The sequence below is a fragment of the Hyperolius riggenbachi genome, chromosome 2, assembly GCF_040937935.1.
Source record: "Hyperolius riggenbachi isolate aHypRig1 chromosome 2, aHypRig1.pri, whole genome shotgun sequence".
NCBI lineage: Eukaryota > Metazoa > Chordata > Amphibia > Anura > Hyperoliidae > Hyperolius > Hyperolius riggenbachi.
In genome coordinates this window covers 219,437,324-219,462,084 of record NC_090647.1, presented here as the reverse complement: position 1 = coordinate 219,462,084, position 24,761 = coordinate 219,437,324, and the positions used below count along the sequence as shown (strand labels likewise).

Sequence of the window (24,761 nt, the reverse complement as noted above, 5' to 3'; positions counted from 1 at the left end):
GGTCTCATGAAGACCAGTAGACACTGAGATTCCACAATAATCTTTGCAATACATTCCCTTAAAATGTTGTTCTTACCAGCTCAGAGAAATTCTTCACTACTTGTCTTTGTTTCAAATTGGTTTCACCATCCAGATTGGCAGTTTCAATGTGACAGAGCCCATCAGGGTCACTAGAGGAGAGCAGCAGTATATCAGCAGGGATGATCTCATTGCAACGCAGTTGAATAAAATCGCCAACTTGCACTTCTTTCCAGTATCTTTCCACATACTTCCTCTCAGTCCTAAAGAGGGCACAGAAATATTAAGTGTTTTGGATGTAAGTGTAAAATAATATATGCCATATCTCAATTTTTCCCCATCTAAAAACACAACTGCCTTCCTAGAACAACATTAATGATGCAAAGGCAACAAAAACTTTTACAACACTCTCCCTTAAAGTGAACATCATTCTCCTCACAATTAGCAACAGAACAATTACTTCTGTACACTCTGCTAATCAGTATGGAAAACTCCATCACTGTAAGTCCTAATTGGGTTCCATCTGAGCACTCTTATTATCGATTTCCACCAAAGACAGCAGTAATATGACTGTACTGGTGACAATAATGAGTACAAACACTGCAGCTTTACTTTACTGTTAACCACGTGTACAGGATCAGGTGAAGAATTATTTGCAAAATACCTCATAAAAGAAATGATACTAACAGATCAAGATAAGGAAATGTTGGCACCTCATTCCTGTATTTGCAGTGTCATACAAAGAACATGCTTGGCCCAAATATTTCAATTCTGGGGGTCTAATGGCACTCTAGAGAACTGAACTGTCAAATAAAAATGATGTCCTTGCAATTTATGGTGTCATTGCTCTTACAAAAGAATTGGTTTATAGATTTTGCTTCAAGGTATCAGGAGAGGCAAGCTGGTTTTCTACAGCCAATGGTTTCACGTTCGCAATCTAAAATCTAAACGCAGGTACTGCACATAAAACAGGTGTCAAAATGCAGCTGATGAGTTGTACTAGGAATGCAAGTTTCACCAAGACTAGTTTCAGTAAACACAGACTACAAGCACCTGTTCAAAACAAAATCTTATCTATGAACAAAAATGGAAAAAACACATGGTAAAGTTATGCAAGTAATATTTTAGAAAAAAAATGTATACAAAATGTTTAGCCATACTGGGCCTGATCACTTTTTTCTCTTAAGTTTTCTACTAAGTGATATTTTACATCTTATCGATAAAATGCCCTTTAACTACTTGTTGCACGCCGTGCAGTATAGTCACAGCCCTGCAAAGTTCACAGGATGCACCAGGGCTGTGAATGCAAGTCTGCAGCGGCGTAAAGCCGACGCTCGCTCCTGTTCTACCGCGCGCACCGCCGTTACCGCTGCTTAGCGGGGAGGTTAATGAATTGGACCCCAATTCCCATTCATAAATCTAAGTCCCCGATTCAATGAATACCGGCGTCTAAGAGACGCCAGCATTCATTGCATCTTCCTGTTGTTACACTGCCACGCATTACTTCCAATTCACGTGCTTACGTACGTGAATCGGAAATAATGACTGAGGACATCTTGTGGCCAAATAGTAAATTACACCAAAATAAATTTTTATTTACAATACAAGAACATTTCTATAGCGCTTTTCTCCCATAGGACTCAAAGCGATTAGGCTCTCTCAGATTCAGTAATTGGTAGTAGGATGAAGTATTCACACAACAAAAGTTATATTTCTGCAAATGCCAAACCGAACAGGTGGGTTTTCAGTCTGGATTTAAACACATCCAGGGATGGAGTTGTCCTGATCTGTTGAGGTAAGGAGTTCCAAAACGTAGGGGCGGCATGACAGAAAGCTCAGGGACCAAAAGTTTCCAAGTGGACTCTGGGTATGACTAGATTATTAGAACCTGTGGATCTGAGAATGCGGGCATTGCTATGCAGCTGCAACATATCTTTCATGTATCCAGGGCCCAGATTATTCAGGGATTTAAATGTCAGTAGGCCGATCTTGAATAGGACCCTCCATTCTATAGGTAGCCAGTGAAGGAAGTGCAGGACTGGCGTTATGTGGCAGTGACGGGGTTGGTTGGTTAGCAGTTTGGCAGCAGTATTCTGTATCAGCTGTAGGCGGTACAAGTCCTTTTTGGAAGGCCAGTGTAGAGAGCATTGCAGTAGTCCAGTTGGGAGGTAATGAAGCCATGAGCTAAAGTTGGTAGATCTTCTGGGGGATGAGGTGCTTGATTTGTGCGATGTTCTTAAGGTGAAAATAGGATGATTTCACCACAGCAGAAATGTGAGTTCTGAAGTTTAAATCCCCATCAATTAGAACTCCCAGGCTACGCACATGATCAGAGCTGCGTAGATCCGTGCTTCCTATTCCCAGTGGTGAAGACTGCAAGTTAAGTTGTTTTGTTGTCATGTGCTGCCTTCTGATCAGAAGGACTTCAGTTTTGTCTGCATTCAGTTTCAGCCAGTTGTCATTCATCCATTGCTGTACTTCACGTAAGCAGGCGTTTATAGTTAGAGTTGGGTCTGTCACACCAGGCTTGAAGGAAAGATATAGTTGGGTGTCATCCGCATAGCAGTGGTATGTCAGGCCATGTTTTTGGATTAGTTTTCCAAGCGGTAACATGTAAATTGTGACAAGCAGGGGAGAGGATTGAGCCCTGGGGCACCCCATACTTAAGTGGTACAGGGGTGGACAGGAAGGGCCCCATAGACACTTTTTGGGTTCTGCCACTCAGAAGGATTGAAACCACTGAAGAACTATGCCATCAATGCCGCAGTATTCCTTTAGCCTGTTTATCAAGATTTAATGGTCAACTGTATCAAAGGCTGCAGAAAGGTCTAACAGTATGAGGTTCAAGCACTCTCTTCTGTCTCTTGCCATGAGCAGGTGGTTGCATATTTGGAGTGAGGGCAGTTTCAGTGCTGTGGTGTTACCTGAAGCCCAGACTGGAATGGGTCATTACTGTTTTGTAGGATTTTGGCTTCTAGCTAGAGGTATACAGCTTTTTCAATTAGCTTACCCAGAAAGGGGAGGATAGAGACAGGTCTGTAGCTGTTCTGAGAGAGAGAGAGAGAGAGAGAGAGAGAGAGAGAGGAGAGAGGAGAGAGAGAGAGAGAGAGAGAGGAGAGAGAAGAGAGAGAGAGAGAGAGAGAGAGAGAGAGAGGAAAAATTAAATAAAAGTGGACTTTTTAAAAATGTATGTCAAGGCGGCATATTACTAATTCATTTTTAATTTATGGGTTTGTAATTAGTGATGGACGCAAACTGAAAAAATGCACCCTTTTATTTTTAAATAAAATATTGGCCGCCATACATTGTACTAGGGACATTTTTTTTAATGTTGCAATAACCAGGACAAACGGGCAAATAAAATGTGTGGCTTTTATCCACAGTAGAACGTTTTATTTTAAAACTATAATGCCAAAAACTGAGAAATAATGCATTTTTTTTCCTTTTGATTCATGTTAAAATGCATTTATGATAAAAATAATTCTTAGCATACTGTACCTCCCAAAGAAAGCCTAATTGGTGGCGAGAAAAACAAGATACAGATCATTACGCTGTGATTAGTAATAATTAAGTTATTGACGAAACAAAAAGGGAGGAGCACTGACAGGTGAAAATTGCTCTGGTCCACAAGGGGGAAAAAACCCTCAGTCATCAAGTGGTTAAGCAACCTGAAAGCAAAAAATAAAAAAACTCAGAATAATTTCACAGTACTTTTTTTACCTTACTTTCTGGTACCTTTTTACAATTGCTGTATATACAAGAGTATAAGCCGACCCCTAACTTTTACCTTAACTAGAGATGGCCCGAACGGTTCGCCCATGAGCGGTTCTAGGCGAACTTTGGGTGGTTCGAAATCATAAATAAACTTTGCCTAATCTCAACTGCACACCTTAAATTATAATACCCACACCTAAATACGAGAGATCAGTCCCAACAAAAACTGACATATAGTAATAAGAGAAATAAGAATGGGAGAGATCATAGGTATATGCAAAAATAGAAAATTAGCTTTATTGTGACACCAAATCCATATATATGCAACCAATTAAAATCAATTAAAAGTAGCCTGTATTGAGTGCACCACCTTCCGCACCTCCATCACGCACCACACACTCAAACACCCCTAACGGTACCCGGTACCAAATTAGCCATGTCTTCCAGAGAGGGGGAGAAGGGTCTGTATGTGCACAAATATGAAGGGGCAAACGGAATCCTCCTTCAGCTTGCAAGCTAGCTATAATAAAGTCCAAATAGTCTCACCACTAGTATTCCACTTGTTCAGTTACCACCACCTGCGATGTCACCAGAACAGTTCACCACCAAGGTATGGATCATCGGACAGCATAGGCTCTCAGGCATCTGCTCTTCCCGACTCTGCTGCATTGCAGTACGGCGGGGAATGCGCACTGATGCCATGTCTTGCTAGCGTAGTATTGCAGCCATGAGGAGCGCTCCAGGTCACGTGATTCAGACCCGCCCACCGACGCGTTGCGCCCCACCCACTTGCGAGCTTCATCAGGGTGTACGTGGCTTGCCAGGAAACGCAGTTCCAACTGTCCTGTGTCCTGATAACCCCTCCCAGCTGCACACGCTAGGCTTCAAATGTCAAATTCAAAATGTAACCAAAAAAAAAAAAATTTGCACCAAAACAGCAGAACGAGAGCAAAAACATCAGAAATCCCATCATGCTTTGCACAGCATCAGGGGAAAAAAGCCTGGGCAGTTTTCTTCTGTGCAGCTAAAAATGAGGCTTGGATAAGAGAAACAAAGTTCTGATGCTGTGAAACTGTTAAAGAAACACAAAGCCTTTTCAATGCTGCTGAGTCGATTTTTTAGTCCGGAGGTTCACTTTAAGGGGCTATGGCCGCATTTAATAATAGCCAATCTGTAGAAATAAGAATTAAAATAGTGCGACTGTAATGAAAATTAAAGATGATAAAGAAAAAAAAAAAAAGAAACAGAGGAACTTTTATTCAAAGTCTGAAATCGATGTTCTTTCCAGTTCATTATGGTCAGTAAATACTACACTGGTCTTATTTCATGCCACATCACCATGCCAGGATTGAAGAGGGGTACATGGGCAGGATTGTGTCATGATTCCCATCAAGGGAAAATATTACTCATGAGAAAAGAGAAAAAAAAAATGCTATCTGGCAGAGGCCTTCCAGACGTACTGCCAAATTTGTTTGAAAGATCAGAATGAAGCCCAGCGTTTTAACTTGGATTTCTATGCAGTGGAAATCAAATGGGTTTTCTGGAGCGTTCCTGAAGGGTGCATACAACAGCCAGTCCAGAAACCACAAATATATTTATTAGTACAGGAATGCCGATATAAATTAGAATATTGTTAATAAATAATGTCAAAACTCGTAAGCGGAAAAAATGAACAAGGGCTGATTTATTTGGCATACCAACAAAATGTTCAACAATTACTTTTATCTCCCAACAGCTCCTCCACAGTTTTTGTTAATTCCAAAACTAAAACCAAAACCAAAACAAAAAAAACCCCTGCAACTATTTAAGGGTCACAATAAATATTAAGCTGGTTTTCACATACAGTTGAAAACGCCAAGTTCTATCTACCAGTTCAAATAATGCAGAGACAGGCACGTTTTTTTTTTTTTCTTTTTTGTATAATATTCAGAATGCTGAAGTCTAAAAGACTAAATGACATGTACAAGCTGCTTGAGATAAAAACACATCTCTAGAATTACATTGTAAGACCTGTTGAGGGACAGTTAAGCCAGGCAAGTATGATTTTTTTTTTCTTAAAGCGGATCCCGAGATGAAAAACTATAACAAGTAACTTGAATATTAGTTTAGATAGTTTTACACAGCAAATTTGGTTTATGGCGATTTATTTCATGATACAATGAGATACACTGATCGAATCTGCTGTGAAATCGTTGCGCAAAATGCTGACAGATCAATTTCCGTTCGAAATCAATTGCTCCCGTCAATTCCCGACCGATCTGTCCCTGCTGAAGATTTCGCTCGATTGCCGGAGGGTCAGGAGTACGCCGATAGCGGCGTTCGAATGCCTGACGACCGACGCTAGCTGCAATACATTACCTGCTCCGCCGGCACACAGTCCCCCGCTCTCTGTGAGGTCACTATCTCTGTGCTCGGCTCCTCCAGCTTCACTGAACTTCCTGTCCAGGCAGGAAGTTTAAACAGTAGAGCACCCTCTACTGTTTAAACTTCCCCGGCAGGAAGTTCAGTGAAGCTGGAGGAGCAGAGCACAGAGGAGAAGACGGCGGAGACCGGAGGACACACGCCGGGCCGGGCGGCCGGCGGCAGCTTCAACAGATTGTGATCGGTTTCATGCGAAATCGATTCACAATCTGTTTGCAGTAAAGGTAGCCACACGATCCCTCTCTGATCAGATTCGATCAGTAAGGGATCTGTCTGTGGTTGGATCTGATGGCAAATCACCAGTGTATGGCTACCTTTAGATATTTTTTTACAGATATTTAAACCAAAGTTAATTATAATTTTTAATATGGCAGATCTCTCAGACTTTCAAAGAGGCCAAATTGTTGGTGCTTGTATGGCAGGCGCTACTGTAGCAGAAACTGCCCGAATGCTTGGCATTTCAAGAAGTACTGTCTCAAACGTAATGACTACCTTTGAAAGAGAAGGAAAAACATCCTCAGCAAAAGTCGAAGTTGTCTGAGAGAGACCCGACGGACTCTAAATCAAATTGTTAGAAAAGCTCTCAAAATCACTGCAGAGTAGAGATGGCCCCGAACGGTTCGCCCGCAAACTGTTCCAGGCGAACTTTGATTGGTTCGCGGATCGCCCAGCGAAGGCAAACTTTTACCCGAAGGTTCGATTCGCCCCATAATGCTCCATTAGGGTCAACTTTGACCCTCTACATCATGTGTCAGAAGGCACATTGTCACCAATCAGACTACACTCACTGCTGCGACCCCCACCATCCCCCCCCCCCCCCCCCCCCCTCCTTATAAAAGGCAATGTTCTCCAGCCGTTTTTACTCACTCGTCTGCCTACAGTAATTAGTTAAGGGACAGCTGCTGACAGACTTTGCTAGGGAGCGCTTAGTTAGGCTCTTGTAGGCTTGTTAGCTTGCTCCTGGCTGATTGTTATTTCTTATATAGCCACCTCACAAAAGCTCCTTCCTCCCCTCTCTCCCCTCCGGAGGAGGAGGGTCTTGTCTTCAAGGGAATTGCAGGATTTCAAAAGCCAGCTTACATACATTGGCCAGGAATCGAACCCAGGTCTAGTGCTTGGTAGGCAGCTCTCCCTCACCACTATACCACCACCAACACTACATGCTGAAGCCAGCCTAGCATGTACCATTATGATATATCAAAGAGAAAAATTTGCTTTGCTTAGGGATTTGTAGGATGTCAAAAGCCAACTCACATACATTGGCCAGGAATCGAACCCAGGCCTACTGAAAGGTTGGTGGTTCAAGCCCACCCAGGCATGGCCTTGCCTTTTTGTGTTCAACAGTTGTCCGAAGAGAACCCCAGATAGCCATGTAGATTCATCCCTGTCTCTCTCTCTCTCTCTCTCTCCCTGTCTCTTTCTCTCTCTCTCTTTCTCTCTCTCTCTGTCTCTCTCACTCTGTCTCTCTCACTCTGTCTCTCTCTCTCTGTCTCTCTCTCTCTGTCTCTCTCTCTCTGTCTCTCTCTCTCTGTCTCTCTCTCTCTGTCTCTCTCTCTCTGTCTCTCTCACTCTGTCTCTCTCTCTCTGTCTCTCTCTCTCTGTCTCTCTCACTCCCTGTCTCTTTCTCTCTCTCTCACTCTGTCTCTCTCCCTGTCTCTTTCTCTCTCTCACTCTGTCTCTCTCTCACTCTGTCTCTCTCACTCTGTCTCTCTCACTCTGTCTCTCTCACTCTGTCTCTCTCACTCTGTCTCTCTCACAGAGAAAGAGAGAGGACAGAGAGAGAGACAGAGAGAGAGACAGAGACACACACACAGAGAGAGAGAGAGACAGACACAGAGAGAGAGAGAGAGAGAGAGAGAGAGAGAGAGAGAGAGAGAAGAGAGAGAGAGAGAGAGAGAGAGAGAGGAGAGAGAGAGAGAGAGAGAGAGAGAGAGAGAGAGACACAGAGAGAGAGACACAGAGAGAGAGAGACACACAGACAGAGAGAGAGACAGAGACACAGAGAGAGAGAGAGAGACAGAGACAGAGACAGAGAGAGAGAGAGAGAGACAGACACAGAGAGACACAGAGAGAGAGAGGACACACAGACAGAGAGAGAGAGAGACAGAGACACAGAGAGAGAGAGACAGACACAGAGAGAGAGACAGAGACACACAGAGAGAGAGAGAGAGAGAGAGGAGAGAGAGAGAGAGAGAGAGAGAGAGAGAGAGACAGAGAGAGAGAGAGAGTCTGAGTAAAGATATTCAACAGCATCATCACCCCAATCCTGCTCTATAGCAGTGAGGTATGGGGCCCGGTCACCTACCCTGACCAATCAAAATGGGACTCCAGCCCAACAGAAATCTTCCATCTAGAGTTCTGCAAGTATCTTCTCCAAGTCCATCGCAGCACTTCGAACTCAGCTTGCCGGGCAGAGCTAGGCAGATTCCCACTATGGTTGACTATCCAGCAGAGGGCGCTCTCATATTGGGCGCATATACAGAGCAGCAACCCCAGCACTTACCACCATAAAGCCTCACTGAGCCAGGGTGGGGAGGCCAAACCACGCTCTCTGAAACAAAACGTCAAGAGCCAGCCCAGCCAAGACCACCAACACAGGCTGACAAAAGCCCAAATAAAAGGAATGATAGAAAGCTGCAAGGACCGATACATAGAGGAATGGAGAAGTGACATAAAGAACTCCCAGAAACTCACTATCTACCAATCACTACAGAGGGAGTACACAATGGCCCCATATCTGGAGAGGCTACACCACCACAAAGATAGACAGGCCTTGAGCCTGTACCGTCTGAGCGCCCACAACCTGGAGATAGAGACAGGACGACACAGACAGACATGGAAGCCCCGGGAGGAGAGACTGTGCAGGCAATGTGACCAGGGGGTCCTGGAGGATGAGGCCCACTTCCTGCTACACTGCAGCAAATATACACCGTTGAGGACCGCCCATTTCCAAAGACTCTCCGCCCACATTGCAGATTTCACCTCCACAGATGAGGAGAGGAAACTCTATATCATACTGGGGGAAGAGGAAGAAACTGTGCAAATAGCTGCCCGATATGTCACGGCCTGCCACCAACTGAGAGGAACATGATAACACATGGACTGTATAACCCCATACTCCCCTCCCCTATGGACTGTATGCCTATACCCCCCCTCCCCTATGGACTATATACCCCATCCCCCCCATACCATCCCGTACATCCTCCTATGGACTGTATACCCATGTCCTTCCCTTATTCCCACTATCCCCCCCCCACCCACGTTAATGTTCTATTTTGCTTTGGCAATGCTAAATGTATTTGGTCCTGCCAATAAAGCTTTTTTGGATTTGGATAGAGAGAGAGACAGAGAGACACAGAGACAGAGATGAATCTACATGGCTATCTGGGGTTCTCTTCGGACAACTGTTGAACACAAAAAGGCAAGGCCATGCCTGGGTGGGCTTGAAACACCAACCTTTCAGTAGGCCTGGGTTCGATTCCTGGCCAATGTATGCGAGTTGGCTTTTGACATCCTACAAATCCCTAAGCAAGCTTATTTTTCTCTTGGATATATCACAATGGTACATGCTAGGCTGGCTTCAGCATGTAGCATTGTAGTGTGTTGTGTTGGTGGTATAATGGTGTGGATAGCAGCCTACCAAGTGGTAGGCCTGGGTTCGATTCCTGGCCAATGTATGCGAGTTGGCTTTTGACATCCTACAAATCCCTAAGCATGCTCATTTTTCTCTTGGATATATCATAATGGTACATGCTAGGCTGGCTTCAGCATGTAGTGTTGGTATAGTGGTGAGGAGAGCTGCCTACCAAGCACTAGACCTGGGTTCGATTCCCGGCCAATGTATGGAAGCTGGCTTTTGAAATTCTACAATTCCCTGGAAGACAAGACCCTCCTCCTCCCTCCGGGAGGAAGGAAGGAAGGAAGGAAGGGAGGAGGGAGGATTACACTTCCTGGTGTTGTAAAGCAGTGTAGGCCTGAAATTGAACGTTCAATGAGGTTTCTGACCTTAAAAAACACTGCTTTGTGTCAAATCCAGATTTTTTTTTCTGGGATTTTGATGTCTATTCCACTCAACCGTGTCTCCCTCCAGGTAATAGACCCCTTGAAACATCTTTTCCATCACTTTTGTGGCCAGCATAATGTTTTCTAATTTTCCAAGTTTCCTCTCCATTGAAGTCTATTGTGGTTCGCGAAAGTTCGCGTAAACCGAACTTTCGCGGTAGGTTCGCGAACCTAAAAGGTTTGGGCCAGCTCTACTGCAGAGCTGAATGAACACCTACAGAACCCAGTTTCCACAAAAACTGTTTGAGCTGCACAAATCTGCATTCCACAGAAGAACTGCAATTAGAAAACCTCTGCTCTCAAAGACAAATGTTTCAAAGCGTTTAAAGTGGTGTCAAAAACACCAGAATTGGTCCCTCGAGCAGTGAAAAAAAATTTGATTTTCTCTGACGAATCATCGTTTACCTTATTTCTGGCCGAGTGTACGTTTGGAGACAGCCGAAAGAAGCATTTCATCCAGACTGCCTTCTCCCAACCGTAAAACATGGCAGGGGTTCTGTGATGATCTGGGGTGCCATTTCATGGAAATCCGCCGGGCCAATGACTTCCCTTCATGAAAGAATTAACAGCCAAGACTATTTAGGAATTTTGGGTGACCAAGTTCATGCTATGGTTCAAGAACTGTTTCCGGAGGGGAATGCCATCTTTCAAGATGATAATGCCCCAATCCGTACAGCTAGAATTGTTAAAAAATGGCACGAGGAACATTCTAATGAAGAAGCTGAGCATCTCATCTGGCCACCACAACCCCCAGACCTTAACATTGAGCATTTATGGTCATTATAAGAGATTCAAGTAAAAAAAGTCAATATCCGCCGCCATTGTCTCTAAAAGAACTGGGAGTATGTTTTAACTGAAGAATGGGCTAAAAATTCCTTTGGAAACAATTCACAATTTGTATGAATTAATACCTCAGAGAATTGAGGCTGTAATTGCCACAAAAGGTGGACCTACACCATATTAAAATATATTTTGTTGATTTTTAAGTTGTTTCCATAATTTTGTCCAACCCCTGTAACGATCTATCAAGTTACAGTATACTACAAGTTTTTATTACATAGTGAATTTACTGCACTCCACTCAGGGATTCTCACAGTTTCTCAGCATGTGCAGTTCCCTTCCCCCTCAGACAAGCTGAAATTGAGGAGCAGAGACCTGTCTGTGAGGGATAAACAAAGAACACTCACAGAGCATGCAGGGGGCATGGAGGAGGGTGTGCATAACTTCTCCCTATCACAACAGAGGCAGCCCATTCCTCTCTGGGTCGACAAAGCTTGACAAAGAAAAGAAGATTAGATATATTACAGGCAGTGCAACTAGAAAAGGCTGCAGTAATCCAGACCACATTAGAACAGGTATAGGAACGTATAGAAGAAATAAGGCTGATAATTGTGTTACAGAGTCTCTTTAAACATCACACAAAGGGTAAGAGTGCTTTACTACCCAAGAAATTTTCACCAGCAAATCTTCACGGCAAAAAACATTTTTTTTATATGTTAATTTCAAAACTGTTTAAAAACAAAGAGCAGCTTAAATAGAAAACAGCGGAAACAGCGGAGCCAATAGTTTTCATAATATTTTGACTTGACTCGAGCTTATACAATATATTATTTATTTTTGCTCATGTCAGAATATGTGTGGCAGGAAACAGAAGGTTTGTTGAGAGCAGTAGCCAAATATTTCACTTTATTTTTCTTTCCACAAAAACAAAAAAATTAAATAAGAAAGGAGGAATGTATGATACCAATGATAAAAGTTCAACGAACAGAGCAGACATGTTGCTCGAAGTCCGACTTCATTAACAAATAAGCTTGAAGTAACCCATAATTTAGTGTGATTCTCCAATCATACACAGCGCCTTATTGGGAGAGAGCAGGAAAAGTCATGCTTTCTCACCAGGGCCATCTTCTCTGTATGTAGTCAGAGAGTGTGGGAGCAATATGGATTGGTGTGTCACAGTGTAGCCCCCAACCACTATAGTCAGTGTCACCCTATAACTCTTGTAAATTCCTCAGCAAATTAAAAAAAAGGTGGTTACCAAGCTCTTCTGGGGTCACCCTGAACAAATTCCTATAAATTTAGGTATGCTCAGGAGGAAAAAGGGGAGAAGCTGCGTTACAGACAGCTGGAACAGATTGTGGGAGGAGGGCAGTAGAAACTTGCAGCAATGTGTGGAGGATATTGGAATGCAACGGAGCACGAAAATGTTGATACAATTAACATTATGCCTGAATGTGCCCTCACCCGAATTTTGGCCAAACTAATTTTTTGCCTACCCAGCTGAAAAATAAGTTTAGAGGAAAAACACAGAATTCTTATCAGGCATATTGCTATTACAAGTGGTTCCTTTCTCACCGGTTAGCAACAGTTGCGAAGCTGGAGCAACACTATAGGGATTACTTTGGTTAGCATTTTTTTTCTTTTTACCATTTATCTGAAAAGAACTCTTTGAGAAATACAGGACAGTATTTATGTTTTTTTTGTTTTTGTTTTTAAATCAGGCCCTTAATGCTGACTTTTTGTTTTTTAAAGAAAGTTTTTTCTCTCACTTCCTATGCTGGTAATGAAGGAAGAGCAAGCACAGTTTCAGGAGAAGCAAACTGTACTCACCCTCCCCCATCCGAGAAGGAGGTCGAGGCAGAGAGGGTCAATTTACCTGTATGATGCCTCTTGCTGCGGCACTCCATCCTCCCGAAACTTTTGCCTCTACAGCCAGAACACTGAGGCGGTTATAAAGATAAACTCTTTGAATGCTTCTTGCAAAACTGTGCTCGCCAATCCCTACTGGTAATGGTGGCCACCAGGACTAGAAGGTAAAATCTGTGGAGCCGGCTGACAGACCACCAGTTGCCAGGTCTGCCCACCCCCACCCCACGTAGAGAAGGGATGAGCAAGAACTATTTTGGGAAAAGTGAAATCGTCTCACAGTTTGCGGGCGCTAACTCACCTTAGCCACCACTTCTCTTCCAATGTGCTCCATGCTGCATTCCATCTTCTTACACTTCTGTCATAGAATGCGGCATGGAGCGCATCGGAAGAGAGTCGGAGGCTTAGGCATGTTAACCTACCATACACCGCAAGTGCTGCCCACACACTCCAGGATTATTTCACTTTTCCCAAAATCATTCTGGCTCATTTGTGCATACTAGAGTACTCGCTCGTCCAACCATCTTGCTAACTCCTGTGTCCATCCATCTCCATCCTTGAAAACTGGCACTCTGTGAGCCAGCAGCATGTACATACTCATGAATGGAAGTCGGAGGACACCTGTATACACACACGATTCTAGGCTGAGACATCCATGGTCAAGTTTAGTATAACGTGTTTATGCATCTCAACTCAGAAAACATTACATGTAGACAGCCAGCATTACAGTTGGTGGCCTAGAATTTGTTTTAGGACACCAAGATTGCAACCTGCATAGCTCTCTAATTAAAGATGCATTTTAAATTTGCCAAGACATGCATCTTACCCAAAGAAGATGCTGGTGAAATATATAAAAATAAATAAATAAAAAGTATCATGGTGAGAATAAAAGTTAAGGTAAAACACCAGGCAGCCTTGTGGAGGCAGATATCGTCTAAATTTAGTAGTCAAAATAAACTTTCAAAAGCTTTTTAAACAGGCTCTTCCACTTTGCACAGTTTATGCAAAGAGAAGAATAACGAACCACACTCCCTTCATAAATAAAAGTTTAAAAAGTCAGAGTTGGGAACTAGGCGGCCGTCCTGGAGGACTTGCCGGAACATTGCTACCAGGTAAGCAGCCGGCACTTCCTTCCTTCGTCCTCCAGGGCGGCCCCCTCCTGAGATTTAGCGAGAAATTTACCTTAGGGTGGGATGACTGCTTGCAGAACTTTACGAACAAAAAGTCTGGTCTTGACTGTAGAGGAGTTTCACTTCGTAATGTTTAATGAATGTCGAATGCCTGGACCCTGTCGCAGCCCCGACAATCTTTTACAAAGAGACTCCCGACCTTTCTGCCCATGACGTCGATAAAGATCTGGTCGAGAGTGCTGCAATAGGAGCAGGTGCTGAGTAGACAAGAGTAATAACCTCCTTAATCCGTCTAGACACCGTAGCTCTAGAGACCTGAAACTCCTCTTTTAGTACCTCCGAAAACTATCAGAAGGTTAGTTGAATTTCTCCAGTCCTTGGTTCCTCTCAATGGGACAGGAAGCACAAGATGTAATACAAGTACCACCTCCTCCTACCTATCCTCAGTGCATTGAATATTGCCTTGAATTAGTAGGAGGTTTATTGTTTGAATTGGGTGGGTACATCCATTTGTTGTGGAGACTACACGGAAAACCCAACTACCGGTAACCATAATTATTGGCTTCCGCTTGCCTCCACAATAGGTCAACAATGAGAGTTAGAATACAGCCTCTTCTCAGGGCGGGACCACTCCAAGGCTTGATTTCTTGGTAAATCCAAAACGATAGAGCTTTATGAACGTGACATAATAGGCCCTTGTGGTAGCTTCACAACTGTGAAACATGACAGAATTCCTTTCTGCCCAGGAATAGGAGACAGCCCTAGTAGAATGTACTTTCACGTTCTCTGGATATTGTTATACTTAATTTTAACCAATTACTGAGTGTTCTCAGATATATACAGTATATCATTTCGGTATACTGAAACCAAACAGAAGTTCTGTTTAGATAAAACAGACCTAACTTTCGTAGAAATAAGAGTGGTAACCTGAAACCAATTATATTCTCCAGGACAGAGATGGATGGTGGTTAAGTGTATAGGGCCTGTATTTCTCCAACACACCTGGCCGCCGCTGTCACCCCCGAAAAACATCTAAGGATTAAGTTCTTAATAGAAACTTCATGCAAAGGTTCAAGAAAGACATAAAAGAGGTTTCTGTATAGCGATAGCGTTACTGTTTCAGACAAATGACAGCCTCACTTCAGGATGAGCAGCCCACACCTTCAGATACCGAGAGGCCACTGTGAAATGGCCTGACCCTGCTTCACAAAGATCATCCAAGATCTGCAAAAAAAAAAAAAAAAAAAAACAATGGCACAAAAAGAATACCTGAGGTCTGATCCTACATCCCTCTTTGAAGTGGGGGGGAACAAAACAAAAATGTATGCTCTCCCCGTTGCTGAAAAAAAACGTTCACACTCTCTGGAAGAACAACATTGTTTCAAGCAGAAACCAGGTAGCTACAACTTGTCAAACATATTTGTTTGGACGACAGTTCTGAGATGGTTGTTTGCAACTACCAATGTGCTAGAATAATATCCTTTCCTTTGAGATAAGCGGATCTGAAGGAATCACCTTGTTCACTGCACAGCAGCCACTGATTCTTTCATTTCTGGAGAGCACTCAAGACTGCAAGAGGTTCAAAGAGAATATTTTCTCCAGTGAAGCATACTTGTCATGTATGTAATTGAGATCCAGACGCCCTGTACAACTCCAGAGTCTTGCATCTGTCATAATAACAAATGGATTTTGTAATCCATTCGATTGCAGACTTGGTTGAGAAGTCCAACTTTAGTGAGAGTGTCACTGGATCTGACATCCAGATTGATTTCTTTATCCAACCACTGACATAGAAATGCTGTTTGAAATATTTAGTAGACAGCTTGTGCTTAAGCAACAGCTGGAATACAGGCAAAAAAGGAAAGACACAACTTGTCTGTGACCGACTTTGGTCTAAAAAAATATCAGAGTACTTCTGATCCAATCTTTTCTGCAGATCCATCCTAAATACTCTAGAGTTGAAAAAAACAACCTGAATATTATCTTAGGTCTTCCTTCATTTTCGCAGCTAGGCAAAGGTCGAAAATATCTTCTGTATACTCAGATTGCTGCTATTGTAATCATGATCTTTCATAAAGATCCTGGGAACACTTGTAACCCACAAAGGAAGTACCTTGGACCGCAAATGAAAGATTTGGGATTGAATCCTGAATTACTGCTTCAGCATTTATGTTGCGCTTCTGTCCAGATGGACTGAAGGCACCTGAGCTGCAGCCATTAAGGCACGCTCAGTAAGCAGCAGCAGTTCCAAAGAACCTCGCCCAAGGACTCCTTACCGAACAGGTGTAGAGTTTCTGAACAGGAAGTGCCAAGGTATAAATCCCGGTCCCCAGTGTCAGAGGTAGAGCCCTTAACCACCACACTAGCTACCACCACTTTTAAAATCTTTATGAAAAGCAAACTTGCCATCAGCATAACTTATGCATAAACCTTGCATACATTTATATGAAAAACAGTGTTGCAATTCAAATGTGTATGTGCAGAATCCCTGCACCTAAGTAAACACACCTCTGCTAATAGCTTGACTCCTGTGCATATTCACTGCACAAAATTATTTTCTGAAAGCACACCCGCTATCAGAGTCATTATCTGAAAGGAGCACTTGCTATTGCGAATAGAAATGTGTATAATTGTTACACAACATTGTTATCTGAAAATTAGCATTGCAAACAGAAGGATTCTGAGCATATTTTTCCATGCAATTCTGCATTGTATTCAGAACCCTGCATTTAGACTATGTGCCAATCCCTGCACATAACTACTATCTGAAATGCACCATTGCAATCAGAATATCCATGTGCCAATCCTTGTACACAATTCTTATTTGAAATGCATCATTGCATATCCATGTGCCCATTCTTGCACAAAACTTATCTGAAATGCACCCCTGCATTCAGAATATCCATGTGACAATCCCTTGCACACAATTCTTATCTGAAATGCATAATTGCGATCAGAATATTTATGAGCCAATCCTTGCACAATTATCTGAAATGCATCATTGCTTTCAGAATATCCATGTGCCAATCCTTGCACACAATTCTTATCTGAAATGCATAATTGCAATCAGAATATCCATGTGCCACTGCCAATCCTTGCACATAGCCTCCATAATAGGTCAACAATGGAGTCTTTGCGCATAATTTATATGTGAAAAGTGGCATTGCATTCAGAATCTGTAAAGCACACCTGCTAACAGATAAACTATGCATGCATATAATTATCTGAAAATGTATGCACACAAATCATTTTTTTCAGGTAGCCTTTCACCACCGTTAACACCCTTCTTAGATTTCTTGGTGCTTTTAGTTGGTTTCTGCCAAGACAAATTATAATACAGGCCCCAAACAGTGCATTACTAACATTGTTTAAACAACCATTTGTCACAAGAATTAGTAACACTGCGCCTTACCGCTGGGCGAGATCCCGTCTGCTCAGGGTTACCAGCTGAAGGCGACTCCTGCGTCTGTATGACGGGCTCCATAGTCTGCTTCATAGCCCCCAAGAGACTGCAGGGTCTGTGCGAGGCGTCCTGGAGTGCATACAACAAAACCGCACTACACTTCTTCCGGGATGGCTCTTAGCCCCGCCTGCACGCGCCGTTCCTTACGCCTGACATTGACGCATTCAAATTCTTTATGCGTCATCTAACGCATGCATCACATCAGGCGCCTACCCAAAAGTAGCGTGACGGTACTGCGCCAAGAGCCAGGAGAGCGGCGAATAGAGAAAAATTCCACCAAATCCTCTCCACTCCAAACGGAGCACAGGTGCAACTGCCCGTATTACTCATTTCTAGGTCGCACCACCGCGCTGACCTAAACCACTCTCCAATGAAAAATAGAGAATACATGTAGATACTGCAGGTGCCAACAGGCTTCCCCACAGCAGGAACATCCAAGGTACTTCCGTGAAGAGTCTGGGAAACAAAAAAAAAATACTGTGGGAGATTGTGAGGAGGTGGGATTTATACTGCATCAATTAATTATTTTAATTCTCTTAAGGTGTTTCCGATTTGGGAGGGGAGACTGACACAATCTCAGGAGGGGCCGTCCTGGAGGACAAAGGGAGGAATAATTTGCACATAATATATATATGCTGTGTCCCCCACATGGCTTGTGGCAAACTGCAAACAGGACTTCTTAAGCTTTTCTGTTAACAACGGCTTTCTTCTTGCCACTCTTCCATAAAGGCCAATTTTGTGCAGTGCATGACTAATAGTTGTCCTATGGACAGATTCCCCCACCTGAGCTGTAGATCTCTGCAGTTCGTCCAGTCACTTGACTGCATTTCTGATCAGCGCTCTCCTTGTTCGGCCTGTAAGTTTAGGTGGATGGCCTTATCTTGGTAGGTTTACAGTTGTGCCATACTCCTTCCATTTCTGAATGATCGCTTGAACAGTGCTCCTTGGGATGTTCAAGGCTTTGGAAATCTTTTTGTAGCCTAAGCCTGCTTTAAATTTCTCAATAACTTTATCCCTGACCTGTCTGGTGTGTTCTTTGGACTTCATGGTGTTGTTGCTCCCAATATTATCTTAGACAACCTCAGAGGTCGTCACAGAGCAGCTGTATTTGTACTGACAGATTACACACAGGTGCACTCTATTTAGCCATTAGCACTCATCAGGCAAGGTCTATGGGCAACTGACTGCACTCAGACCAAAGGGGGCTGAATAATTATGCACACACCACTTTGCAGTTATTGATTTGTAAAAAATGTTTGGAATCATGTATGATTTTCGTTCCACTTCTCACATGTACACCACTTTGTATTGGTCTTTCACGTGGAATTCCAATAAAATTTGATTCACGTTTGTGGCAGTAATGTGACAAAATGTGGAAAACTTCAAGGGGGCCGAATACTTTTGCAAGCGTGTGCGATGATAATAATAATAATAATAATAATAATAATAATAATAATAATAATAATGGAAGGCAATAACCTACATTGTCACTGATTGTGTAAAAACAGAGTTTAAGCCGGAAAACTGTCTGGTTTATAATGAAAATGTTATAATTTCAAAATGAAAAAACAAACAAAAAGAAAGCAGTAAAAGGAATTATAATGTGTTATAAATGAAATGCCTACATGTACAGTATTTTGAAATTAAAGTTAAAGTTAGAGAGAAAAGGACCAACAAAAGCCTCCAGTGCATAGCATATGAAACATAAATTTGCACATAATTTGCACTCTACAGAACCATGCTGCACTTCTAAAATTTTTAGTAGCTGACTGAATATGCATTGCTTAGCCAATGTTAAAGGAGAACTGTAGTGAGAGGTATATGGAGGCTGCCATATTGATTTCCTTTTAAGCAATACCAGTTGCCTGGCAGCCCTGCTGAGCTATCTGCGTGCAGTAGTGTGAATCACACCAGAAACAAGCATGCAGCTAATCTTGTCAGATCTGACAAAAAAATGTCAGAAACACCTGATATGCTGCATGCTTGTTTAGGGTCTATGGCTAAACGTATTAGAGACAGAGGATTAGCAGGATAGCCAGGCAACTGGTATTGTTTAAGGCTGCTTTCACAGTAAGACGTTACAGGCGAACTTTAGTGCAGCCTATAACGCAGCCCACCACACAGCAATGAAAAAAATCAATGGGCTGTTCACAGTGCCCACGTTGCGTTATATTGTAACACAGCAGGTTAAAAGAAAGTGCTGCATGCTGTGCGTTATACGCAGCTAAGCTGCGTTGGACTGTTTGCACATGCTCAGTAATGTTGGAGGAGGAGGTCTTCCCTCCTCCTCTGCGGCCAGCCACACGGCTAATTAATATTCACTGCACTGTGTGACGTGCAGGGTTTACTTCCTGGAGTGGCCGCTCTGTGCGGTGATTGGCTGGCGGGACCACGTGATGCAGATCACGTGGTCTCCGCAGCGCACAGCACAAAAAAGGCGCACCAAGAGCTGCATAACGCAGCTCTTGGTAGCGTCCTCCTCCAGCACCACCAGGCGTTGCGTTAGGGGCACGTTATGCGACCTATAACGTCCCCTAAAACGCAACGTCCTGGTGGGAAAGAAGCCTAAAAGGAAATAAATATGGCAGCCTCCATATACCTCTCACTTCAGTTCTCCTTTAAGATGCTGTGCTGCTTGTCTGAATACACAGCAAGTCTAAGAGCCACTGTTCAAACTCCTCCCCATCCAATCACCCCCCACACAAGGAGACTTTTTACATTGCGGTTTCTGTAAAGATGTTAAAAGCAAACTTGGAGCGAAAATAAAGGGTATGGGTATCACAGCTAAGAACATCAGTAGTAAAGTAGAATCAAGACTTTTTGAATCATGTTTATTTATTGGTGTATATATATATATATATATATATATATATATATATATATATATATATATATATATATATATATATATATATATATATATATATATATATATATATATATATATATATATATATATATATATATATATATATATATATATATATATATACATACGAAGAGTGGCGGTTTCAGAAGACGGACGGGCACCGTGACACAGGACAGGTAATATATCAGTGCACACATACATGCACATTTATACACTGTAGGAACAGTGGCTGGGTTTTCGTCCCTTGTCCCGTAATCGCTTGCCGTTACAGCTGTGCACCTGATCGACCATGATGGCCCAACATCTTGCAGCATGTTCGATTGAAATGCTTGGCCAGAAATTGGTTGCATGGACGATCGGGCATGCACCTGGTGGCACCGATTTTCATCTGATTTGATAACGATTATCGAGTCGGATAATCAGTCGCCCACCATGTTGCTAGATGTATGGGTACCTTAAAGAGACTTCAGTTATCTACGCAAAAGCACTTAAACAACCATAAAACTGTAAGAGGCAGGTTGAGATAAGGTTTCACTACAGGAAAGTTCAAAGAGTCATTAGTTGTGCTCTGTTTTATAGTTTAAAAATACAGGAGTGTGGCTTGTAAGCTATAAATATAACAGAATGATGAAGAAAAAAAAAAAACCCTACACAACTGAAAACTAAGAGACTCTTTGCTACTAATGCTCTATTCGTTATCCGTACTACACATACAAATGTATTATATCATAAGGGTATTTTTCACTTCAGTTTTGATTGAGGACAATCCGTACATTTACACATGAAATTTGTTCTATGAGTGCACAGAAAGATACTCTAAAACAATGTTACAGTACTAACGACCACGAATTAAAATCAAAAGTAAACTTGGCTGCTATATAAAACCAGTCCATCTGAAGTTATTCTGCACCCAGGATATTAGCTTCCTGCCTGCGGTGTTCTGATCCCACTTGCTGCAAAACTCAACAGGCTGCTGTCAATTTCGGTAAGACAATAAAAGTTCTGACAATTTAAATTATGTCTATGCAACCATTTCAGTGGCTGTGGAAGATCTCTGGAGCCGTTAAAATCTCCACACAGCTTCCAAAGTTTATACTGAGCACCTAAGCAAACCATATTTGTACATCATTCAAGGAGGGAAAAAAACACTTTACTTTTTTTTTTTTGCCACATTTGGTGATCACAGAAAACAGTGAAGATGAAATCTATGGACGGCAGAACTATAGCTTGGAGTTCTGCTGCTGTGGTATGACAAGCGCCCCTTTCTTGTCGAGCACACCACAGAGAAATGTTCTTCCAATAATGGTCGTCTGAAGCAATCAGGTCTCCTCTTTCCCTGTACAAACATGCTGCTCAGCTATGTTCCAAGCAGCCTGCTCTGCTCTATAGACAGGGGAGGGGAAGGTGAAGTAGGGATAATTTGGCACTGCCTGTGGCAGATAGAGTAGAAATCAAAAATTCTCTTCAAGGTCCCTAGTTGCTAAGAAGCAGCAGATTTTGAGGGACACCTGCACAAACTTTGCTAAAGCAACCAACACAGTCATTAATGGATTTGGATGAAATAAGTTGCAAGTATTTACGTTGACCTTTAAATATTTGAAAAGCGCCTTGTAGTGCTGGAGTCCCTGGTTCAAATCTTGTATTGTTTAAAGCTGCTTTCACAGTAAGACGTTACAGGCGAACGTTAGTGCAGCCTGTAACGCAGCCCACCGCACAGCAATGAAAAATCAATGGGCTGTTCACAGGGCCCACGTTGCGTTACATTGTAACGCATCAGGTTAAAAGAAAGTGCTGCATGCTGTATGACTGTTTGCACATGCTCAGTGATGTTGGAGGAGGAGATCTCCCCTGCTCCTCCACGGCCAGCCACATGGCTAATTAATATTCACTGCACTGTGACATGCAGTGTTTACTTCCTGGAGCGGCCGCTCTGTGCGGCGATTGGCTGGCGGGACCACGTGATGCGGATCACGTGGTCTCCGCATTGCACAGCACAAAAAAGGCGCACCAAGAGCTGCATAACGCTATTAAACCAAAGCTTTAACAGGTTAGACTTCAATTAGCTAAATGATTATCATTGACTAGGCAAGATGACGCTGTAGCAAGACGCCGTGGCACACAGGGCTCCGGCTCTTTTTCCTCTCTTCCCCTTCTACCTCGTGAGCCACCTGTTTTTCTTGGTGGGATGGATTCCTCTCCACCAGGGGACACAGGCAGGCCAGGCGCTGGTTCTCCGGAGCGCCAGCAGTCACGAGTAGCCACTCATTTATGATAGGGTCGCCACCCACGTGGCCCCCATGCACGCCGCCTCCTGCTCCACTCACCAGCAGCCGCCGCTGCCCGCAACCCAGCTAACATGACTGGGACAGAGTCAGGTCACGGGAAGCCGCTCGTTTTGGGACCGGGCCGTCACCCACGTGGCAAGCCGCTCCTGCTCCACTCTCCAGCGAGCCGCCGCCGCTGCCAGCAACCCAGGGACACAAGCAGGCCAGGCGCCAGTCACTGGAGCGCCAGGGATCATGAGGGGACGCTCGTTTTCTGGGATTGGGCCGACGCCCACGTGGCTGGCTGCGGACCCCTGTGCATGCCGCTTCCCCTTCTTGCTCCACTCCCCGGGGAGAGCCGCCCCGCGTGTGCAGCCAGGGAGGACCAGGCTGCCGCTGCTGTGCCTGCCACGGGAGCCGCTGTTGCCTTGCAACAACAGGTAACGGGTCTGTGAGCTGCTCCACTGTCGCAGTCATGGAGGTCCAGGCTGCTGCTGTTACTCTGCCGGGACACATCTGCCGGGTCAGGGGGGCTGGCAACCTGCCGCCACCGATGGAGGCACAGCAGCGGACAGCACCATCATCAGCCCCTTCAGATCTATGCCCCCTGCCAGACCATCTGCTGTGATGGGGCCTCTAGGCCAGGGGCTAAATTTGCAAATCTGCATTAGGAGTTTGTGGAGCCTGGACTGTCATGGAGTTGAGGACTGTTTTCTCAACCATGGGGAGGAAGGGACTGTCTTTTTTTCATTATATGGGGGGGTCTGGAGGGCTGTAGAGCAGTGAGCACCGCTCAGAGTGTGGCAGGCAGCTCCGCTCGACATAGCTCTTGGACAGACCCTTCTGGCTTTTTATGTTTTTCTTTCGTCAATGTGTTCTATGTAGGATATGTTTTGAGTAATGCGTACTCTGTGGAATGCTAAATGGTTGTCTTCTGTAATTGTTTTAACTTCGTGTAATGTTTAACGTATGTTTACTGTACCATCACCGACCCTGCTTGTGCCAAAAATAATTCCGGGTACAACCCACCGTTGTACTTGGCGGAATAAACAATTCTGATGCATGTGCACGTGCCACCTGGCCTCGTCCTGTCCCAATGCCTGTCTGTGCTACACATGCGGAGAGGAGAGAATGAAAAGCATTTCATTGACCATCTCTACCTAGGGAACACACTGGAGTAGAGCTGAACAAGTTTGATGAGCCAGAAATCAGGACTTCACAAATATTAAAACTGGCTTCTAACTTTTAGGCCAGGGTCACACTTAAGAGAATTGCATGCTTTTCCCCGTAGCAGATAGTGGAAGTGTGACCCTGGCCTTATGGCTGTCAAAGAGGCTAGCTACTAAGAAAATTCCTGCTGGCTCCTGAATTCAGTGTGAATTTATCCATTCCTGAGTTGGTGGATCTTCACCTCTTTCACAGCCGTGGTCCTGTTTTTTTGTAATACCTGCATACTTTTAAGTGTGTGAGTTAGACCCCGTTCACACTGCACGCGTTTCCAGCCGCGTTTTGGAATCGCGTGCAGGTGGCCGACACGCACGACATCAGACATTGCATATGTCTGATGTTCACACTGCATGCGTTCCGGACCTGTGCGGTCAGGGAACGCATGTTGCATGCATTTGTAAAAACGCATGGCTGTCCCATTCACTTTTCAGTGATGGGATCAGCCACGCAACGCATACGAACATGGATGGCGTGCGTTCGTACGTGTTGCGGTCCGCATGCGTTGCGGTTCGCGTTCTGCAGTCTGAACTGGGCCTTAATATATACCAGGGCTGTGGAGTCAGAGTCGAGGCAATTTTGGGCACCTGGAGTCGGAGTTGAAGTCGTGGTTTCAGAAACTGAGGAGTTGGAGCCGACTCCACAGCCCTGATATATACAGTGGGGTGCGAAAGTTTGGGCAACCTTGTTAATCGTCATGATTTTCCTGCATAAATCGCTGGTTATTACGATAAAAAAAGCCAGTTAAATATATTATCTAGGAGAGACACACAGTGATATTTGAGAAGTGAAATTAAGTTTATTGGATTTACAGAAAGTGCACAATAAGTGTTTAAACAAAATTAGGCATGTGCATAAATTTGGACACCACAAAAAAAAATTAAATCAACATTTAGCAGATCCTCCTTTTGCAGAAATTACAGCCTCTAAACGCTTCCTGTGGGTTCCAA

General features: G+C 43.7%; 1 protein-coding gene across 1 annotated transcript in view; it reads right to left on the bottom strand.

Annotated features, from left to right (window-relative positions):
• Window positions 1-24,761, bottom strand: part of ATP10A (ATPase phospholipid transporting 10A (putative)) — a 169,196-nt gene that overhangs the window by 121,912 nt on the left and 22,523 nt on the right. The window contains exon 2 of the mRNA XM_068268154.1: window positions 77-281. Within this exon, the coding sequence (XP_068124255.1) occupies window positions 77-281 (205 nt within the window). The remainder of the gene's footprint in view (window positions 1-76; window positions 282-24,761) is intronic.